The sequence below is a fragment of the Harpia harpyja genome, chromosome 14, assembly GCF_026419915.1.
Source record: "Harpia harpyja isolate bHarHar1 chromosome 14, bHarHar1 primary haplotype, whole genome shotgun sequence".
Lineage (NCBI taxonomy): Eukaryota > Metazoa > Chordata > Aves > Accipitriformes > Accipitridae > Harpia > Harpia harpyja.
In genome coordinates, this window is record NC_068953.1 from 24847121 (window position 1) to 24869404 (window position 22284).

A 22284-nucleotide genomic window follows, 5' to 3' on the forward strand; every position below is an offset into this window, starting at 1 on the left:
AAGAAACTCCTTTCAGAAAATTTGTGCCAATGTTTTCTAAAGAGGTGTATGAACAGATGGCCCTTAAAAACATGGAAATAAATTGTGCTGAGATATCAAGGTGATGGGAGCTTTAAAATATGACAGGCAGATCTAAATAATGCAGGTCAAGGAGATTAAACACGGTTTCAGTTGTGACGTTATTTATAAATGAGGAAGTAATGTTCGCTGGTTTTTCCATTTCGCCATACATCATCAAATCACTGGCATAGCTGGGAAACCTTTCACCTCCCTCCTGGGTGTTTCAGGTTGTACCAGGATCCCCTACTTAATCATCTGGAGCTTCTTTTTGATTGCTCTGTTGAAGCAAAATCATGCCTGGTAGAATGAAGTTGCTCTGTGAAGATGAACATCCCATTACCTATCAAGCTCTACATGCTTCTGGCTGTCCTATGTCCTGCTGAACACTTGTGTACTCTTAAAAATCAAAACTATTCCTATCAACTTAAGGTGGATGAATAGCCTCTAACTCCTTTGCAGTGGTCTACAGAAAACAGTCTTCTGTTTTCATCTGCTGGCTCAGGGTCACTTTTGACTTCCCATGTTCTTTAGCTGACTTCTGACCCTTTCTCAGAGTCAAGGATGCCCTTCTCTGGGTGGTTAAGAGCTTAGTAATTTCTCTGATTATGCACTTCCCTCTTTCCTTACCCTACTTGGGTTCAGCAAGGTTTTTTAGCCCATCAGTCTTGAGGTCCTCAAATGAGAAAAATGAACGCTATTTCTTCAATATTATGTCTTCCATTCACAGTGGATCAAGATGTACATTTAATTTTTAACTACATCCTTTATTCTACCCCAAGAATAAGCCTGGCCATCTTGTTTATGAATTTTCTCCCTCAGAGACAGTTTGACTACTAGCTCTTTTTCTGCAGATAACATAAACCTTTGTGTTCCTTATTTCCCAGTTGTTTGCCTCTTTTGAGTTGAGTTCTGAATGCTGCAAGAAATCTACTTACTCCAGCATTACTGTAACTGAGTTTTCTCATTTTGGCACATCAGAAGACAGACAAGCTTCTTGCACAACTTGAGGAAGATCACATCTGAACATCCTGCTGCCCCCCCTTGACATTTGATGCCATAACTTAACATTTGTTCCACCATGTGTTGCTGGTCAGTAACTCCTGGCAGGAAGTGTCCATCTTGTTCACTGTTTGCATTTCCTTTTTTATTCCCAGTGCTGTACTGCCAGCTGTTGTGCTGGTTGCTCACAACTGCAAAAGAATCAGTTGACCTTTTTCTAAGCAGACACTGTGAATATTCCACGCTACTATTCTGCATCTATACTTCTAATGATGAGATGAAACCTGGCACAAAGAAAGCAGTCCGAGATGAACCGAAGGTTTAAAAAAAATGATAAAAAAAAAGATGATCATGGAGAGGCTTGGAGGCATGTGATCATCACTCCCCACAGCTCCTTATGATTACTGCCAAGACCATGAAAGCGCTCCAAATAATGTTGTGGGGAATGCTGTGATACCCACATGCAATGCAGGTCATCTTCTGTTCATGCAACCTGGCATTTGGAAGACTTATTGCATCAGCAAAGACAGCCAAGAGTGAATAATCTTTACCAAAATAGCTGTAAAGCTATGTTAGCACTTCCATGCTGGTTGCACCAGCATTTTCCGGTTTTGATCCAAGCTCAGATATTAAAAAAAAAAAAATTAGGGGCCTTCTGCCCATTAAGTGCTTTCGCCAGGTTTACGCATCTGCCTGCTCAGCTCACAATGTTGGCGATAGTGAGCTCTTACCAATGGAAGATCTCTGCTAGGACTTTATCTTTGCTGAAATCTTTATGTGTCCTCTTGCAATGCCTTCCTTAGGATAGTCTCAAGTTCCTCAGCTCAAAAAAAGACCAACATTTTAAAATCTGTTCAGTGTTCCCCTAGGAAATGGAAGCATGTTTTACCCATCCTCAGCTTCTCTGGCTTCCCTCGAGTTTCACAACTGCTCACTTTTTTTTCCTCCTGCAAAACTCTCTACAAACTCAGCTCTCCTCCTGGCAGCTCCTCCAGGCTTGGCCTGCTCCTCTCTGCTATCCACAGATAAAATTCCTCTTTTATTTGTCTTGTTACATCTCTGTGGATTCCTGTCCTCCCTTCCTATCTGCTTTGAGCTGCCAAGCCACTCATCATCCTTAAATCTCACCTTTAAAACCTTCCTTTGTGCTATAGTTTACAGCTGCCTGTGACGTTAGGCAAGACTGTGTATAGCGGGTGTGATGCAAAAATGTTCTGTATAAAAATAAGCTGTGGGGTATTGTCTCAGAGCCCCACAATGAAAAAAAAAACAAACAACCAAAACACCCCACGAAAAGAAAACAGAAACAAGTCAGGTGACGTATTGTGGATAACAAGAGATTCAAAGCCCACAGCTGACTTTTTACAGGGCATGTAAAGCAGGTGACCGCCGAGGGGGCGGCGGGTGGTGCACACACCTCCACAGAGCCGCCCTGAGCCCACCCAGGCGAAACCCGCTCGCTGACAGGAAACCTTTTCTTTCACCTCTTTGAAACACCCACCCTGGGCAGAGGGGGTGGCAGTAGGCAGCTACACAGGATTTTTACAGGAAAATTAATTTACTGGGGGGGGGGAGGAGGGTGGACGACGACGTGCCGAGATACCGCGCGGTGTGAGGGGGCGATCTGCTCACGGGCTGCCCCAAAACGGCCGCCGCAGGCCCCCAACCCCAGACTGAGGGGAGCAGCCCCCCAGCGCCGGCCGGGCCCCCCGCCCGCCCAACTTGCCCGGTGCCGGCGGCCGCTGCCCCGCTCTCACCCCTACGTTCGCCCCAGGTCACTGGCGAGGAGAGGGGGGGGAAACACGGGACACGCCGCTGTCCCTTTAAATAGCATTCTGTGGTTCACGTCGCCGCCGTCTCGTTGTAATAATTAGTCGCGGGCCGTAGCACCGCCTCCTGCTGCTCGCGGCCTCCCTTCCTCGGCTCTGCCAATCAGCGCCCGCCCGCGTCACTCCGAGAGCTACGAAACACGGAGAAAGGGAAAAAAAAGTTTGGTGAAGAGCGAGCGGGGCCAGGCGGGGCCGGGCGGGCGGCGGCGGGACGCGGCGGGCCCGGAGGCAGGTGAGGGCAGCGCGGCTAGGGCCGGGGACCGGCGGCTGGGCTGGGGGCCCCTCTCTGCGCCGGGGCAGGTGGGGCGGCGGCCGCCCGCTCGCCCCTGGGTAGCGGTGGGGGGGCTGAGGGGAGGGTGTCCGTGTCCCACCCCCCCCCCCCCCCGCCGCCTCTTCCCCCGACACCCCCACCCCCCCCCGACCCCCGCAGCCGGCGGGCCCGGGGCTGCGGACCGGCGGCGGGGCCGGGCTGGGCCCAGGGCCCCAGGGCTCTTTTTCTCCCTTTTTTGGTCGTTCCTTCCTCCTCCCCTCACACCCCACCCCCCCCCCCCCCCGCCGGGCAGCTCCTCGCTGCGTGCGCAGGAGCCATCCCAGGGCAGAGGTGTTTGTACTCGTGTCCTTGGGTGGAAGGGGAGAGGCAGCCGGCCGGCCTGCCGCCAGCCCAGCGCCGGGCGGGCGCCCGGCCCCTGCCGCCCGCTCCCCTCCCTCCCCGCCCCCGGAGTTATTTTAGTTGGGGTGGGAGAGGCCGGGGGGGAAGAGCCGGCGGTGCGGCGGGGTCGGCCTCCCCGGCCGGCGGGTCTCCCAGCTGCTCGGGGGATCGGACTTGAAGTGGTCGTGGTAGTGGGGGGGGGGGAGGCTTCCCCTTCGCCTCTGTGCCGGGGCCTGCCCCCGGGCCGGGGCTGTTGGTGACTGCCGCGGTCAGCGTGCGTATCTGCTCCTCGGATAAGTTCAGTGCAGCGGTTTTGTCTGGTTTGGGGGACAGGAGTATTTAGGAAGCAACGTGCAGTTGGTGTTGCGGCACCCTTCCAATTAAACCAAGGGTTTAAGTCTGCGCGGTCTGTCATCCTTTTGTGTTTTGTTGTACAAAAAGTTCTTGTTGTTGCTCTTGTGTTCACCGAGGAGCCCTGCGAAATTTAACCAGACTTACCTCCTTCTAGGCTCTGCAGAAAGCCTGGAGTGATAGGTAAGGGGTGTGAACATCCACTCGTGTTTCCACAGGATGGTTGGATGGGGGAATCTTAAAAAATAAAAAGCGCTAATTATCGTACTGCTAGTAACAACGGCAACAACAATGAAATACAGAAGCTTCCACCAAATGTGCTGATGTAATGTGGAGGCATTTGGCAAAACCAAAGGTAGTTACTTCTCCCCCTGCGTGGACTGACTTAAAGTGCACCGTTGTGTTCTGAAGTCCATTCCCTGGATGTTTGTCCAGGCTTGTCTTATAATAGATGTCATTGCATAAGAGTTACAGGGAGTAAAGAGCATGCTGAGTTTCTTTCAGTCTTCTAAGGATCTATACTTGCATCTTAACTGTGCCAAACTGTCTGTGTACACTGAAGAGAGAAGGGCACAGCTTCGTAAGCTGCCCTATGAACTTTGGGGGGGGGGGGGGAGAAGAAACTATTCTCTTCCTCCTCCTGCTTCCAAGCAAATGACTTTGTTTGTCTGATGTCATCTTAAATAATTTCTTTCACAGAGTGCTAATCCTCTTCTGAACTGTGGATGATGGTAACTCAACAATTGAGGAAGCAAATATGCCAATTCCTTCCTTAGTCTCTTTCCTCTCTCCTTTAACTTATATAGCTTTGATCTTTGAATTCTGCCTCATTTGTTTATCTAGTGCTGAGGTACCTATACCTGTTCTTTATATTATCACCTAACCTAGAGCAAGGGGACTGGCTCTTTTCTGATATGTCTTATATTTGTTCAGGCAAAAGAAAGTGTGTTTTAGGAGGATTTTTGTTCCTTATGATACTGAATAACAAAGTCTGTGACATGTCAGTGGCATAATTCCTTGTGTTTACTACTTTCCAGATAGAGGAGAAGAAATTCTTTACTGCTGAAGAAGCTATCTCCTGTATGTATTTCATAGGATACCTCTTAAAATATTTTTTGTCTTGCAAAACTATGAATCATGTTAAAATAATAACAGATTAAAATAAATTTACTTCTTGACTAATGATGAATTTATGGCAAAAATGCACAACATTGTATGTTATATAATATGCTTTTAAGAGTGTGATCTAAGAATGTTAAGTTTACATTTCAACTTCTTGTTACTTTATGGTCTCAGATGGCACATTCAAATCCTTATACAAATAGCTTGAAAGAGATAGTGGCAGGTTATCGGAAGCAGAGTAGCATTAACACAAACTACTGAAAAGTTGCTATGGTTACAGATAAAGGTAATCCCTGTTTCTGTGAAAGTGTGTCCTTTTGTAACAGCTATATTAATCAGTCTGATTTCTGAGAGAATTGTAAGTATACAAACTTCTGGCTCCATTTCCTTGGCAGCTAATAGCTATGCAGCTATTTTTATTTTTATTTTTATTTTTTTTTTTTAATACTGAATGGGCTATGACTTGCATTCAAGATACTTGATTTAAGCTACAAAGAGTATTATAGATTACATATAAATGTACTTGGAGCATGCTGAATTCAATGGAAACTGTAGTATACTTATTTCTTTTCACCCAAGAGATCTCTGATGTCAAGGAAAAGTCTTCTAAAATGTCTAGATCCTTTCTCAAGGACTCTGACTGAAGTGAGTGATGTGGCCATCTATCACTGGAGGCCTTGGTGGTGCAGCTGTACAAGATATAATTCCGTGTCCTGAATTAAAGAAACAAGCAAACCACCCCCCCCCCCCCCAAAAAAACCCCCCACAAACAACAAAACCAAACCCCCAAAACCCCAACAACACCCCCTGCCACCTCCAAACCAAACCAACATGGCAACTGCTGAGAGTGGGTGAGACCTGTTACAGGTGTGCAGCTTTATAGGCCAGGAGATAACAGGGGAGGCAGGGAGTGATTCTCTTAATGGCTTATTCCCTACACAGAAGGAAGCAGTTGGAATTTAACATGTGGATGAACTTCAGTAAGTTCTCAGGGTGGCTAAGCTTTGGGTGGTTTGAGATGGCTGCTAAAACTTACAAGGGAATGTGTTTCTGTCTGGTACATCTGTACTGCTGTCCAGACAACTCGCCAGTCCTGTGAAGACCCAGTATTTACCACATGCACCTCTTTGTTGTTTCCAGATTTGATTATTGCTGTGCAGTAGTACATCTTGGATTGAAAGCAGCAAGAGAAATCTCAAAAGTTCTTCAAGATTACTGAAATCTCATCAGTCTGGTATGTTGTTCTCTCTAGGCTCTTGGAATAGCAAGTTGAATTCTTTGTATGCGAGGGCCTCCATAGTTACTCCTAAGGATAATGAAGTTTCTAGGATCTTGGCTTTTCATCAGCAACTTCATTCTTGGGAAGTAATACGCTACTAAGAACTATGGAACTATGTATCGCTGGGGTTGTATAGAAGATTGGTTTTGGTAGTGGTGTTTGTAGCAGGACAATGAACCTGTGCTCCAGAACCTTCAGTCAACATACACTCTGAACTTGTTTTAATCTTGCTTATCCAGCCTGGAAATTCCAGGTACTTTTGCAGACTTTTAAAACTAAAGTCAGGTTGGAAAGGAGCTATTGCTAATTGACTTTCTAGAGACTGCACACTGATGTACTGAAGAATGTATAAGAATATGAAAAGGAATGTTTTTCATCACGCAGAGAATTTTTCTTCCCCCTGTCCTTATGTAGACATGATCCTCATGAAGTTTATGCTGTTTAGGTGTGATAAAAAATGATTACTAATGTCTCAAAATAATTTCTCAAATGCCAAAGTTCTGAACTTCCTATACTAATGTGCTTTTGAAATTAATGTATTTCCAAAAATATCTTATACAGCAAGTTTTTGAGAATTATTGTGTATAAACAGGATTGCAGCATCTGAGGGTCTGAAGGGAATGGGAAGCTAAATACTATTTTTAAAGCTGTCTCTAATAATAAAAAAGCTAAAAGTCAGAGCTCTAATTGCTTAAAAATAATAAATAAAAAATTCAGCACATGCTGTAGTGCTGACATAATTGACAAGCAGAGGGTAAAGTCCTTCGCTACAATGCAAGTTCAGTATGCGTATGCAGCAGTTCAGTTGCTTTGCTACTTATTAACGTGTACAGAATCCAGGAGGTATAATGTATTCAAGACTGTGAAAAACAGGTGCAAAATTGTGAAGAAAGCTCTTGATTCGCACTGATCTGTTGGGAGCTGGACAGCGAGTAACCATCTCTTCATCTAATCCCTGAACAGCCATCACATGTAGCTTTTGATTGCTACTATTCTGGTCTCTGTTTGTACTGGTGACTTAAAGATGAAAGGCTCTGTTCTTGATCTCTTGAGCTGTCAAGTCCTCCAAACTTGCTGTCTTCTGTATGTGTAAGATTACAGAACAAATAGCCTTTAAGCTGTTCCATGATTACAATAGCCAAATGAGTCAGGTGCTCTCTCTTTTTACTGTCCTCAGAGCAAAGTTCAGTGGCAGCAAACTCAATCTTTTTTACACTGCTGTCAAAGCTTCCCTGCTTAATGTACTTGCAGCTGCAGTCTGCTATTTTTGTTTTTTCTGCATTGCTACAGATATTGTAAGAGTAGCAAAGGCATAACTTCAGCCTGGACCTTAAAATGGTGCCTCTGCATTTTCTCTAAAATGTATGTGTGTTTACAGGGAAAATAGGTGGCTTATGTGCAGAAACTGAGCTTGTAAGTTAGGCTTTTTAATGTCTAGTTTCACTAGGTCTCCTTCAGCATGGGATAATAACTTGGGTAGCAATTTTTTTATGTCCAGATTCCCAACATCTAGATACAGATGAGTTTACCCGTGATTTCTAGTCCAGTGAGGTAGGGTCAACTGTGAACCATGACATTTGGATACCCCATTTCACAGATTTTTGGGGGGATCTTTCCTTCTGGGAGGATAGCAAGTCACTTTTGGGGCATTCTTAGTGTGATAGTTTTGCGTTGTGTGGGGTTTTTGGTTTTAAATGAGGTGAGGTAAGCAAATCTAGGAGGTCAGTGCTGAATGGAGGAGAATCTGCTTTGCCACTCCTCTTATGCTCTGGGTAGGCCATGCTCTTGCTTATCAGAAGCTGACCAAGCTTCTGCCAGATCAGTGACTTGGAGGCGGATGGAAGGGTCTGATGAGCACCAGAGCTGGGCTGAGGGAGTCAGCCAGACTGCATGACTGGGAGGGGAAAGGTGGGGAGAAAAAGGGATGAAACTTCTCCCTTGTAGTGATAAGGAGCTGCTAGTTGCCTGTGTAACAGGAGTGTGAGCTGAAGCGTGGGATGTTTGACGATAAAAATTATTTTTCATTGCTGTTGCAGTTGTGAGGTGGTTAGACTTCTGTAGTAGCATATAGAGCTGGAGAGTTTTGGGGTAATGTGTTTGGTTTGTTTTCTTTTTTCTCCCCTTTTGAAAGCACCCAAAACCTGACTTTAGTGTTGTCATGTCCTCTTCTAGCACTAGGCAGTTTGGTTGATATGATTTGTGACTTCTGCTCTTGTTTTTATGGGCCTAAAGTTAATATGCTCTAAACTGAAGCTTTCCAAGATTGGTTACTGAGATACTTGGAGGACAATTTACTGGTATGTTTTACTTGCATGAACTATGTTCTTGGTTTTGGTTGCTTAGATAACGTTTGGTCAAAAAAAGTGCCATGGAAGTATGGCCTCACAGTTATACTCAAGGGACTTGATTAACTTCTAGCAGTACGGACTTTTCTGGGGCACTGAATTCAGGTGCAAGGGTTAAGGTCTGGTTCCTTCAGCTTATATTTTAGGTTCTGTAGGGGATGTTATGTAAATCTTGTTAATTCCGTTCTTGTAGTGTTTCATACTTACTAACTTACAACTGTATGAATTGCTGCTTTCCAGTCCTATTTGGATTTGTAGTGCGATAGGTTGCTCTAAAATAGAAGGTGACACAAAATGTGCTATTTGACCGTTTTAAAGGAACTAAATGTCCTTCCTGAAGGTGTTTTTTATGGCCTTTTGATGTATGTATCACAGCTCAAGGGAATACTTAGCTGTAAATATTTTCCTGATGTTGGGTGGTATCTGCAGTAAAGCAGTATGCTAAACTGTCTTGGACTTGATTAATCTGCATTAGGGAAGTTAAAACAGATACCCATTTTGGGGTATAGGCGGTCAGTGAAGTTAGGGAAGGCAGGTTGCTCCAGTGCCGGCTAGAGGAAAAGGTGGCAAGAACCAGAAACGAGGAGTTTTTCCTCTCCGCCCCTGCGCAATACAAAACTGACCCAAATGTGCTTACGCTGAGAGGTGCTTTATCTTCCTCTAGCTTAATATTTTTAGTTATTATACACTAAACATGTGAAAACCTTTTGTGTAAGGCAACCTTGCTAACCAGGTAAGTCTTGCATTAACTATGACGATAACTTTGTGGGTGCAGGAGGGAACGCTGACCGTGTGCTGGCTCTTCCCCGTGTTGCTTGTTTGGAGTGGGGCAAGGTTTTTCTCAAACAAGTTTCATATCTGCACTTGTGAAATATTTATTAAACCTTGTTTTGTTTCTCCTCTTCTTGCACGTTCCAGGCTTTTCACTTGATAGATGGGTAGGGAGCCGCATCAGTGTTTGCGTTGAGGAAAAAGAAACACTTTTAATCCAAACGACAGGTTTTTGTCTAGTGTTAAGAGGAGCTGTGCTGTGAGAAACGCTGTTGATTGTCAGAACATGAACAGCATCTTGCAAATTCGCTCAGTCAAGTGAAGCCTGAATAAGCACAAAAAGTTTCTGGCAGAAGCCATGGTACCTTGTGAGATGGAGACGGGCACTTCCTGCGGAGCTCCTCTTTGCTGACTCATGCTTCAAATGGGGAGAAGAGTCTTTGGAACTGGCAACCCAACGTATTTTCAGCCGGGGTTACTAGTTGAGATAGTGTGCCCGGCTTCCCAGGCTAACTCCAGTCACTCTTTAGGCGCGGATGGGCTCAAAAGCCCCATCATCTAATTTTATCCGGCAAGTAGAGCAAGCGGCGGTTGTGTAATTGCAGCGGGAGAAGCGCTTCCAGCCCGCTCGGGTGCCCTCCTCTCTCCTCCAGCCTCAGCCCATCCGGCGGGAGAGCAGGGTGCTGGGCCGGGGTAGGTGCCCTGCCCGGACCGGTGCTGCCAGGAGGCTGGGCGGGAGGCGCAGAGGGGCCGCCGGGGGTGTGTGGGGGGGGCCGGCCGCCCGCTGCCGCTCGCCGGGGCGCTCGCTGGAGCTCGCTCGGGGCGACGCGTCGCCAGAGGTTGTAGTTTGTCACAGCCGGGAGCGGGGTCCTGTCCCTTTAAGAAGCAGCTCGCCCAGGGTGCTCTAACCTGCCCAGCCTAACCTGCTAGCAAGGAAAAGTTCTTTAAATAATGGATACGCCGCTCCGCCAATCGGGGAGCGCAGCCTGGCTGGCGGGGCGGGGCTCCCTCGCCTCGGCCACTAGGGGCGGAGGAGGCGGGGCTCCGCGTCCAGGCTAGGTTGCGCCGAAGTACAGCTTCAAGTGAAGTTAATCTGGGGTGAAGCAAACAGAAAATTGTGGAGATTTTGTTGGTAGGAATTTTCCGGTTCTAATCGCGTCGTGTGGCGTTATTTCGCCCTCTGGGGCAGTGAAGTTCATGTGCGTGGGGCTTTTTTTCATTGTTTCGTTTTCTAATGATGGCAGAATATTAACATTTATGCAGGGAAGCAGAACAAAAGGGCTCTTTAGACAGGAAATAAGGTGTTGAGAGGCTCAAACTTGACCGAGTTTCTTTTGTCATCTGTTGGCTTGCACCGGGTTTTTTTTCGTGGGAGGATCGAGTCGTTCCACCTTACCTTTTGGAGAAATCTTAATTCTAAAATAGTGAGGATAATGCTGCTGTTTTGGAGTTACACAATGTTACAGGAAGAGAGCTCGATTTTAACTCTTCTCTGATTCTGATGAGATTTGAGGTAACTAATTATGACAGCTGCTATGGGATTATTCAGTGATAGCATTTGCTCCAAGTCATTTGTCTTAAATTGTCTTTTGTTGTATCACTGAAGACTGCTGTGCTGTTGTCTGTGTATTTGTTCTTGACGAGATGAATGTCTCGCAGGTCTTTAGCATTTAGAACAAAGATATGTAAAAATTATGTAAAACATTGCAATTTTTCTCTTCTTTTTTTAATCAGTTTTGCAGGGTATCTGGGTCTGTCAGAGCTCTGATTACAAACACAGGCAGGAAAATTAAGTGTTATTGCCCTGTGTTGCAGCTACTACCCTTCCAGGAAAAAAAAAGGGGGGGGGGATTTTTTTTTTTCTTTGGGATTGGTCAGAATCTCTTTTCAATCCTGTATTGCCTGATGATAGCAGGTGTTTTCTTTTGAGGGAAGATTATTTTCAGTTTCTGTACGAGGTTTATCATATATGGTATTTTTAGTGACTGTTTCTGCATCTGAAAGGTCTTCAGGAACAGGAAAAGTATGATTTGCCATGGGTGGCTTGGGATAGGGTGAGAGGGAGGAGAGCAGGAAGTGGTGAGTCAGGAAGCAGGGGGCTTCTAATGAGAACGAAGACTTTCTTTTAATTGTCATCCTTTCTGTATCTTTGACAAGTATGTTAGATACATACAGATCAATGCTTTCAGAATGGTGAATATTATTTGCTTACTTCCCTAAATATATCCTGTTTTTTATAAAAACACTTGTGTCTATATACAGCTGCTCCTGGGAATTGGAAAGTGATAGTCATGGCCCTAATACTTGTTGAATCGAAGGAGTTTGATGGGTTTTGTATGATTAGTGAAGATGATAAAAGAATGGATGTGAAAACTGAGCGACAATCTTCCACATGACAGTGGAAAGCAATTACTTAGACCTTTACTAAATGTAAACAAGTGTGATTATCAAAGTATACCTCATTCTTTCAGTTTTACGTTGAGCCATGTTTTCTCCCAAAATGCTGGGTATGGATTACTTTATATTTGTCAGAGTGTCTTGACACACTGGCATCTTGCCATGCTCCAGTGGCTTATAGGTCTGAATTACTAATTCACTCTTGCTATCTGTTTTTGTCTGTTTATAGTGTTTTTTAATGTTTTAGACTGTATTTAAACCCTGGAAATACTACTTTAGAATGAGCAGTGACTATGTATGGTCTTTTAGCTGAGAGGTGGGCCAGGTCTCATGTATCAGGGGAGATATTTAAGACTGGGATATGTAAGTGTTTAAATACCTGGATTTTGATTCATTCCTGAACTTAGAAGTGATGCTAGGCCTCGACTGAGTGGCTAGGTCAGATGTCTGAGGTGAGGGCAGGAAGAATAGTATAGTTTGCTATAATTTCTGTAAACTTATATTGTGACTATGGGTATTAGACTTGCTTAAACAAAAGGAAGCAAACTTAAGTATTTGTGCACTATTAAATACTGTGTTTAGCCAAAGGCTGGTTTTGCTTAGAACAAGAAAAAAGCGGAATACATGAGGCAATGTGGTTCATATTGCTTGATGACTGAGTAGCCATTCTTGTTGGGTCCCCTCTGCCCCACAACTTAGTTAGGAAAGATGTATTATCTGGGACCAATTTTCCTGATTTATTCGACACAGAAGTGAAATGCTCAACTCTCTCACCACATGTATACAATTCTAATGCAGGCTGTTTGTAGAAAGCAAATCTGCCCTAAAGGATAAACATACCACTTTGCTGGCACAGCTGTACAACTTCTGTATTCAGGCTACAGCAAATGTTTCTTGCCTGCATTCAAAGCCGTCGCTGGCAGGACCCGTGTTGTCCCTGCATGACGATTGGTTGTTCCGGCACTAGTTGTTCATAAAACCTTCTCCTGCACATGCTCCATCTGCAGATCTTAAAACACTGTGAATGTGTTGTGTGCTGTGGGATTTATGTGTCTGCTTCTTGTGCCAGGATGGAATATACATCTCTGATGTGAATAAGAGATTCTTAAAAGTGATTGTAAACCTGTGTACAAACTGCAGGACCAAATTTTATCTCCACTGTTTGAGGCAAAGGGGATCTGTGCCTTATGGTCCACCAACTGCTGGTGGCACTTCCCAGTGTCGTGAAGTGGGTAGCCCACCATGTGCTGGGATGGTAACCCCACACTCTGGTTCTGTTTAATGCTACTTAGAGAAGGCTGCACGCCTGCCATGGGATGATCTCTGTAGAACATGCCGGGAGCCTTAGGGAGGGCAGACGTCCATCCTGCAAACAGTGATATGGGCTTCAGATCCCTGCTTGTTGAGTGCTCTCTGCTACGCGCAGGGACCTCCTGCCACTCTTCCAGCAGAGCGGGTCGTGTGAGCAAAGTGGGGGCAAAGTCAACTAGGCTAGCTTAAATTGTTTTAAATTAGTGGCTCGAGCCAACCCAACTGGCTCTTTGCCCTCCTCTTCCTCCCCCTATTTCCTAAGTGGTTTAGCGATCATTTCTGCTAATTGCCATGTGCCCAAGGCAGAAGGGAGTTGGGAAGAGGAATAATGTCATCTTAGAGAGTTTCAGCTCTATTCAAAAAGGGACATCTGCCCATAGTTTTAGACGTGGGGTTAGGCCTGTTAACTGGTTTGCTTGCAGTTTCTAGGAAAGACGTGGTGAAGGGGTGAGCTCAGGAGCTGTTGATCATTACAGCCGTGCTGTTGCAGGGGAGATTGGTACTGGAGGGCAGCCCTCTCATGCAGATGCAAGGCCTCCTCATGGAGATAGTTGGCCTCCTGTGGTGTGGAGCTCGGTCTGGGTGGGGCAGATGATCTGGCCAGTGATGTTTACACTGTAATAAGGTTTTGTGAAAACAAGCAGTTAATTACACATGACCTACAAAGGAATAAAAATAGCTTGGATCTGTTCTTGCTTTAAAATCCATTTAACAGAGGCATGAAAGGTTTGGGATTTTTTAAACTTGCTTATTTTTTTTTTTACCTTTAGAAATATCAGGAACATTAAGTCCTTCTTCCCTGTTCTTGTTGGATGTCTCAGATGTGTCATAAGCTTCTCAGCCCTTAATTGAAGGGGTGGGGTGATATATTTTTAACAGATCCCTTCTTCCAACTGTGTTTACAGGGCTTTTGAGCTAAATAGAGATTAACAAAAGCAAAGCTTTGATAGTGCAAAAATTTTCTCCTCAATCAAGTTGTGTTTTCTTGCTCATTCTCCAGTTGTTGACAGAAACTGAGGACTTTTCGTTTGAAAAGTAACTTTATTGGCTATTAAATTATGCATTAAGAGATAAACAGAGTGAAATCCTAACTTGATCCATCTTCTCTCCATTTAGATCAACTTAAGACAATCTTTTGAGTATTACTTAGACAAATGAACACTCGTGTTTGAGTATTTCCTAAAAATAGCTCCTTTTTAAGCAGTGGTTTTATTAAACACACAGCTCTTCCTTTAACTTAATGGTTCAGCAATCTTGCAGAAGCTGAAACTGTCTCTGTGCTGAAGACCACCCCTGCTCAGCCATTCTGCACTGTCAGGATGTATTTGTATCACAGGGCTTTAACCTTCAGGATATGGTATTTGTCAGTCTGAAACATAATAATCCTGTATCTGGAGAACTAAACTATAAACAGTGTGGCTGACTTGGCAGGCCCTGGCAACCACCTGAACAGTTTAAGTAGCCCAGGGTTTAAGACAACACTGCAGTGGTGTGTCCTGTGATTCATGATGCTAATGCATTTTTATCTGTGTGAAGGATTAGGGAAACAAATATAAACTTAATAATCAAATTGGAGTGGGAGCTTAATACAGTATTTTTGAGAACAGAAGTGAGGTGCTTTCAGCTTGTTTAAACGTTTTGCATTAGATGTGTGGTTTTTTTTTTTTAAACAAGGACTGAAGTTTTCACTATTAGCTTGAACAAGGCAGGAGGCTAGACAGTTTTTGTGTGTGTGCTGTTGAATATAATTGGGTTGATGAAAGCAGAATATTGCATGGGGAAGGCAGGTATTTTCCGCTTAAGGTTTTAAATTATATTTGGAGGTGAGAGGCAAGAGAGAACCACTGATTCTGCAGGCAAAAATGTAGAATTTCTGTACCTAAATTGGACATATTCATGTCTTTTTATACAAAAGACTATCTTTGAGTTAGATTGTCAGAAGAAAACATTTAAGGAGTTGTTGGATCATGCTGATTTTGAGGATGAGATGGCAGGGGAGATATGAGACTGCAAAGAAGGATAAAATTGTTTCTCTAGTACCCCCTGTATGAATTTAAGATGTTTTTCTAAAATCATGTATAGAATCAAGGCCTTGATGCAATATAATGTTATGTAGCAGAATAGTTTTTGTGCAACAGAATGACCTTGCATTGGAATCTACACCATTATCAAGGTTGGGGCAAAAGAAGTGGCTGTGTTTTTGAGCGTTCAACTGAAACGTTTGGAGATTGTTCTTCCTGCCTAGTTCCTTCAGAATCAGGTAAGAAGCTTACAAGGTAGCTTTTGTTGCTGATGCAGGAGAGTTTTCTAAGTGAACTTCACCAGACTTATGTTGGGATTATGCTATCCAAATATCATGCTAGTATGACGTACTGTTGGATATTGGTGTTAAGTCCTTGAATAAAGTGATTTTGTAGGTATTAATTAGAATTAATTATCAAACAAATGTTATTGTCCTGGTGAAAAGTAACTAGAAAAGTAGTTATTTCAGTGTTTTATGATATCAAAAACATTTTATTACTAACTTGCAAAAAAGAAAACAAAATAGTTGTGGCAATATGGAAGGACTTACCTGGAACATCTTTTAGGGAAGAGACTTTAGAATTGCTCAATAGGATTGTTTTGAATATCAGTGTATTTTCATGGGGTTTGTTTAAAGTATCCTGGGAGAGGAGGAAGGCAGCATTAGTAACAATAGGTCAAGGTAAATGTATTATTAGTTACATAACAAACATTGTTAGCCACGTGTGACAAACCATGCAGGGGCTGAGACTAGTGCTGAGATCAAGGAGTATTTGATTTGTTGTGGACTGGCCTGGCTGCTGTGCATTAATTTTTTGCCTTCCTAATAAGTCTAGTCAAACTTGGTGCTTTGATTTGATTTTGATTTAAAACCCCTATGCATAGCAGTGGAGTAATTCACTGGCTTTAAAAAATTTTTTTGGAAAACAACAACAAAAAAATCTAATTTCACACTCTGGTCACTTAGTTGATTGTGTTGCCTTCCTGCATTTGCTTTTCTCTAACTTGGTGTCTGTGAAGCTTTTGACTGTTACCTATGGTCTCACTAACTGCAAGAGTTAGCTTGTTATTCTGCAAAGTCATAATGTGGCTGTGACCCATGGTCTTAAGTTTATACCTAGTCATTCTGTATATAAATAAATCCCTGATTAGTTGCTACTTACTTATCCTTCTATCTTCTACCTCAGATCCCCCACTGCACAATCAGAATGCTTGAAATGTCAGTCTGCTCTGTTAAGCAATACCTCTGTCCTTGCTTCAGCTCTGATACCTTAATTTCTCAGACTGTCAAGGTCTGAGATGAAGAATTTATTGAAACGTCTTTGTATGGCCTGATAGCTCTATCTGGTGAACTTGCACAGGGTGGCATATACAGTGTAAAATGCATGTTGCAGTGTTGCTGGCTTAACTTAAGCAGTATCAAGTTAGTTGTTAAAATGGGAAAGTTGTCTTTTGAAACCCAGGGTTATGGGTTAAAATTGGTGATTTTTACTGTAAGGGATACAAGTATTCTTCAACGGTAGTCTGGTGGTTTTTGTCTTCAGAAAAGGAGTGTGAGACAGAAGACATTTCTGGGAGACAGTGTCAAGGCATTGGGCTTTTGTTTTTCAAGCCATAGCAAGGATGTGATACTTGCGGAATTAGCCTAGTGTAATGCAGTGGCTGAAGCTGCAGTGCCTGTGAATGCATCTTTAGATCAAGCTGAAGGGCACTGGTCTTGCTGATCTCCCTCTTGTTTCTGACCTTATACTATAATAAAAGGGAATATATTGTGCTCTTTTTCCAATGTTTCCTGGTAGAAGCCCTGTTGGCTGGTGTTTGTGAATGGAAGGGAATGAATATCGTTATAGAAAGCCGCACCTTGCTGCCAGTTGAGGTTCAGTATCTTGTGAGCAAGAGTTTGTTCCCTCTTTGTCCATTCTAAAGTGTGACAGAGGCTTTAATGTGCCAAGCAAAATAATTGGAGAGATCTCGCTTGCATTTTCTATGTTTGTGTACTTCTTTATATCATGAATTTTCCTTTCTCTAGAAAGTGCTGTTACTCTGTCATGTGTCGATATGTTCTCTGGCAGAATACAATCACTATGGCAAGAGGATAAAAACAGAAGTCAGATGTACTTAAAGAGTTATTGTTCAAAATGCTTCTAAAAATGCAAACTTCTGTTCATGTGGCTTGAGGAAAAAGGGGGAATCCCATGACACTACTTAACAACTTGGCCCTTTTGGATACAAGTCCCTCCCTTAAAGCCATTTATGGCTGTATTTTTCTATGCAGAACTGTAGAAAGAACTCTGTACAAAGGTATCATCGTAATAAATGGGGAGACAGTGGCATCCAGCCATGCTATTTTTAGGCTATTGTGCTCTTAACTTGCTGATGTAAGTGTTTGGGACAGTAAGTGGGGGAGACATTGTACTAGAAATGCATGCTCACATAGCTGAATCTTGTCTGAAAACAGAATGAATAGCAAACTTGGTTATCAGAAAGGCAGTTTACAGAGTGGTACCTGGAGTATTAGTAGGTAAAAAGGATGCCCTGGTGATTAAAACACAATGTTGCAATACAGACTTTTACTCAAAAGCTGTTGGCTGGCTTTCTCGTCAGCTGAGAAACTGAAATATGTGCAGTCTGTTCTGTATGGGCTTAGGAAAGAAGTATAAAAGCCCCTATTTTCTGTTCTGTGATGGCAGTGGGAAGAAACACCATTGTTCTCAATCAAGTTTCTTCCAATAGTTTTTAAGCTTTTCCTAAACAGTGTAATGACCTCTCCCTCAGAGCAAATGGTGTAGTTTTGGAAACCTTCAGAAAGGAGAGTGTCTCACACTGCAAATTTCTGATTATTCCTTAGCCCCCTGTCATGGTTTAACCCCAGCCAGCTACTAAGCACCATGCAGCTGCTCACTCACTCCTCCCCCCACCCCAGGTGGGATGAGGAGGAGAATCAAAAACAGGTAAAACTTGTGGGTTGAGATAAGAACAGTTTAATAATTGAAATAAAAAAAAATGATAATAGTTATAATGAAAAGGAAGAAAATGAGAGTGAAATATAACCCAAGACAAGTGATGCACAGTGCACCTACTGACTGATGCCCAGCCAGTCCCTAAGCAGTGATCCACGCCTTTCCAACCAACTCCCCTAGTTTGTATACTGAGCATGACATCCTATGGTGTGGAATATTCCTTTGGCCAGTTTGGGTCAGCTGTCCTGGCTGTGTCCCCTCCCAACTTTTTGTGCCCCTCCAGCCACTAGGAAGAAAATTAACTCTATCCCAGCCAAAACCAGGACAGCCCCATATCTATTAATCTGACACTATCTTGGATAGTCAAGGCTGACACAAGGCAACTCTTACTTAATTTTCTCTCTGACCTTTTGGTGATGTGTGCATTTTTCCTTGGCTTTTACTATGAGTGAGGCTATGCCTTAGAGTTCAGTTCTGATAGTAACTAGGTAGTTTCACCTTCCTCCTGATGCATTGTTAACCTTGACTCTTTGGGCACAGAGCTGTCGAGCTGCACCATAAACCAGATACAAGAACCAATCCAAGCTTTTGAAGAATTAAGTCTTCAAGGTAGATATGTTTCTGGCCCAGCAACACTGTGGCAGAAGTATCTAAAGCCCCAAATTACCTATATCATGAAACCATTGCATTGGTTGCATATAAATATATATTGGATGCATATATGTTGGTTGCACTTAAACATTTATACATTACAGTGTTTCAGGCAGTGTAAGGTGAAGGTTGAGAGGAAACTTAAGGAAAGATGGAAAACTTCATAGTGTGACCAGTTGGTATATTTGTATCTTAAGTGAAACTTGACAGTATATTAAAGTGGTGGATAAATATCAGTTGTCCAGCATGGTGGCTGCTGATCAACTGTATAGTATTTTCCTATGCATTGTGCAGGGTGATAGGTTTTAGTATTTAGACTTCCAGTAACTTGTTTGGGTTCATGTAACCTGGCTTCCCCAGTGATTGAAATAATTAAGCAAAAAACCCAACCCCCCCCCCCCCCCCAAAACCCCCAACAACGAAAATGCCTAGAATAGCATTAGGGTTAAAACAAAGTAGCACCTTTGAGTCCATTGGCTGAATTTAAGTGCATTGCAAAAGATGAGGAATGCAGCTTTGCCACAGGAAACGTCATACTTACACCTCTTCTGCTGAAAACTTGTCCTTAAATACCCTCTTTGTTTGGTCAGGCTTCAGCTTTAGGTTGAGTTCCCCATCAAACCACAGTAAGGGTATTGTATAATTTTGAACACTTAAATTAGGCATAGTGCATAATTCTAAATAGAGCAACACATCATGCATGATAATCACAATGTTCTTGGAAGTTAAGTTGAATTCAAGATGCCCTAGCCAGAAATGATGATGATAGTTTTATTTATTAATAGCTAGGAACCCTGATATTAGAGCAGGACCTCCCTTAGCATTAGGCACATGTAGAACTGTAGCATTATAAGCTAATTAAAATTCTACATAGTGCTGTTTACAAAAACAAATTATAATGTGTTTTGTGCTTACTGTCAGTTCTAGGCAACAGGTGTTTTGTTAACAAGAAGCTGTCTATTTTGGGAACTCGTGTTAAAGCAGCTTTTATCTCTTCTGAGTTTGATATGCTTAAAATAAGTGAAACATGCTGTATTGAGAGAAGATTACTTATTCACTGAAGCTCAAAAGACACGATTACTGAATCTATACTTTCAGTAATTATATGGGTAATCTTGTAAGCATTTGAATCCTTAAAGATTATTTTTCATCAGTTTGTAAACCCAAACCTGTTTTAAAATACTGCATCAAAGATAGTTTATGGAGTTACCCTCCTTCTGCATCCCTTAAACTTTGGTCTGGTATCTTAAGGGAATACAGAGAATTTTAGAATCTCCTGATTCTAATTTTACACAACCTCTGATTTCTGAAATGGCCGACTTCAATATATGATGCCAAAGAAAGCAGAATGTAGCCTCGTCTTGTCTGTTTCAGAGTAGCTTGCTTATCTTTTATAGAGCATTTTAAAAGAAGGCATTTCTGTAATATGACAGATTTCAAGTAAACTCTAAATTTATAGGGCTGTGTAGAAATATGGAGAGCAACTTGAGGAGTCCTGTAGCCTTTGGCTTAGGCACCTCAATGCCAAAGTACAGCTATGAGTTAGCACAAACTCCAGAGGAAAGAAAAGGGCTTCTCAAGCTGTATCTGCAACTAGTGCAGCTCGACACTGGTTCAGCTACACATGATGGAAACTGTGGTTTGTGTGAGTTGACGTAGCAGACTGCTGACAAGCGATTACTGAGGTGGTTTGATTTTTCTAATGGGTGTAACTCCTGAATTTTCTCTTGAGCAGAGACGCCAGAGCAAACACTACCTAAAAGTATGCTCTTTTATTAGTAGTTGCATGTTCTATCACAAGTGTAACTTCATCTAAGGTTTCTGTGGAAGTCTTGTCATAGAGACAGCAGTCCTCCAAAAATGGACCTGCTCAGCCTGTCTGCCTCCAGCCTTAAATCTTGGGTGACCTGCGTAGGCTAAACTGAGTAAGTACAAGCTCACGTTTTGGGAGAAAAATGCTTTGGTCTCTCTTCTGGCTTGTGTATGGACATACAGTGCTTTGGATAGGACAACATGACCAGTGGGGCGGCTGGCTAGTGTCCTCTCTGCATTCCTCAGATATGCCTCTTGGACTTCTCTCACCACGACTGTCCCAGAGATACCAGTAGAAAAACAGCTCCCTGAAACATGTGACTTGCTCTTTTCTCATATTCACTTTTCTTGGTCTATAATTCACTCAGAAATTGTCTTTACTTTGTACAGAACAACTATAGTTACTGCGTTGCTCTTGGTGCTTTTAATGTTTAACTAGTTATCTTTATCGAAGGTCCCTGTTGTGTCTTGCTGTAAACAAGTGTGTCCAGCTCCAAGGGTTATTTGCTGTTTTTTCTCTTGAACCCAAGAAGTGACTTTGGTGCGTGTGGGTTTGGTTTTGTTTTTTCACTTGCATTCAGGTTGACCTCTCCAAAAAGGCAGCTTTGTCAGCTTAGATTTTTGGATAGTTGTCACTGACAAGACAGAAACTTAGAACATGCTAGTGGTGCTCTTTCTGAAAGCATCTCTGTACTTCTCTGGGCTGGATTAACTGGGGTTGCCTACAAATGTATTGTGCTGCTGCGGGATAAGAAGTAAATAAGAAGCTATTAAGTTTTCTAAGTCAGAGAAAAAATGATGTTTCTTTGAATTTCACAAAGTTTGGATACTATCATATGCAAGGGTCTAATTCTAGTGGTGCTGCAGTGTTAGTCTTGAACAACTAAGAAGTCAGACGTACATGTTTAAATGTACTTACAACAATAATCCTTGGCATCTTGATTTGTATTTTGCTGCTTTAGGCTCAAGTTGAAATACATGATAAATAGGAGGAAAATTCTTGAAGGCTTTATACAGAATGCTGCAGCGGTTACCAGATGCTCCAGCATAAAGTAGTGGTCATTCCCACAAAACCCCCACCGTCATGTAGTGAAAGCCAGTAGCTCTGTGTGGCAGCTTTCTGGAATTAGAACACTTTCATGAAAAACTCCTTTTGTCTGTACTCTGCCTCTTTGAAATCCCATGTAAACAAAATGTGATTCTTCCTACTAGTGAATAAAATGTCCTGTTGCCTTGCTTGTTATTTTTTTAGGATTAATCTTCAGTAGAGTAGTGAACTTCATGGAATTGCCCCTTTATTTGGTATGGTGACTATACTAAAAATTTTGGAAATTAAAAAAGAAAAACATGCTTATACTTCTGGTTTTAGTTTGTACGCTTGTAGCAATTACTGCAGGTAATTTGATGTGTTTGCATGAGGTGAATGAGAGTTTCTGAGGGACCCTGTTTTACAGCAGTTAATCTTTGGTTCTAGTAATCCGTACTTTGCAAGGGTTGAGCGTGGCCACAAGTAGTAATTACAGTTTCAGAGTAACATCTATTAATAGAGTATGCAGACAAGCATAGAAAGCTGAATCCTTATTATCAGTGATCTTCTTGATACCAATATAGAATCTGTGTGTCTTTGTTCTTGCCTAGTAAGAGTGAAGAGGTTGTAGTGAAATGTTCTCTTGTTCCTCGTGTAACCTTGAGTACAAGAGCAGACAGCTGTAGTTGGCAGTATACA

At 42.8% G+C, this 22284-nt stretch overlaps 1 protein-coding gene across 8 annotated transcripts in view; it reads left to right on the forward strand.

Moving 5' to 3' along the window:
• Window positions 1–3021: 3021 nt before the first annotated feature.
• ZFAND6 (zinc finger AN1-type containing 6) overlaps window positions 3022–22284 on the forward strand; it is a 39136-nt gene continuing 19873 nt past the window's right edge. Inside the window, exons 1-3 of one of the 8 annotated variants that reach the window (XM_052807043.1) lie at window positions 3035–3120; window positions 4926–4968; window positions 6151–6244. Coding sequence is in view for 1 of the 8 variants with exons in the window: in XM_052807042.1 (XP_052663002.1) it covers window positions 10603–10604 (2 nt within the window). In the remaining 7 variants the exon portion in view is untranslated. Of the gene's footprint in view, window positions 3121–3897; window positions 4072–4925; window positions 4969–6150; window positions 6245–10448; window positions 10538–10582; window positions 10605–10655; window positions 10919–15238; window positions 15374–22284 lie in introns of those variants that run through there. The other 7 variants (XM_052807045.1, XM_052807046.1, XM_052807050.1 and 4 more) reach the window with 7 other exon arrangements.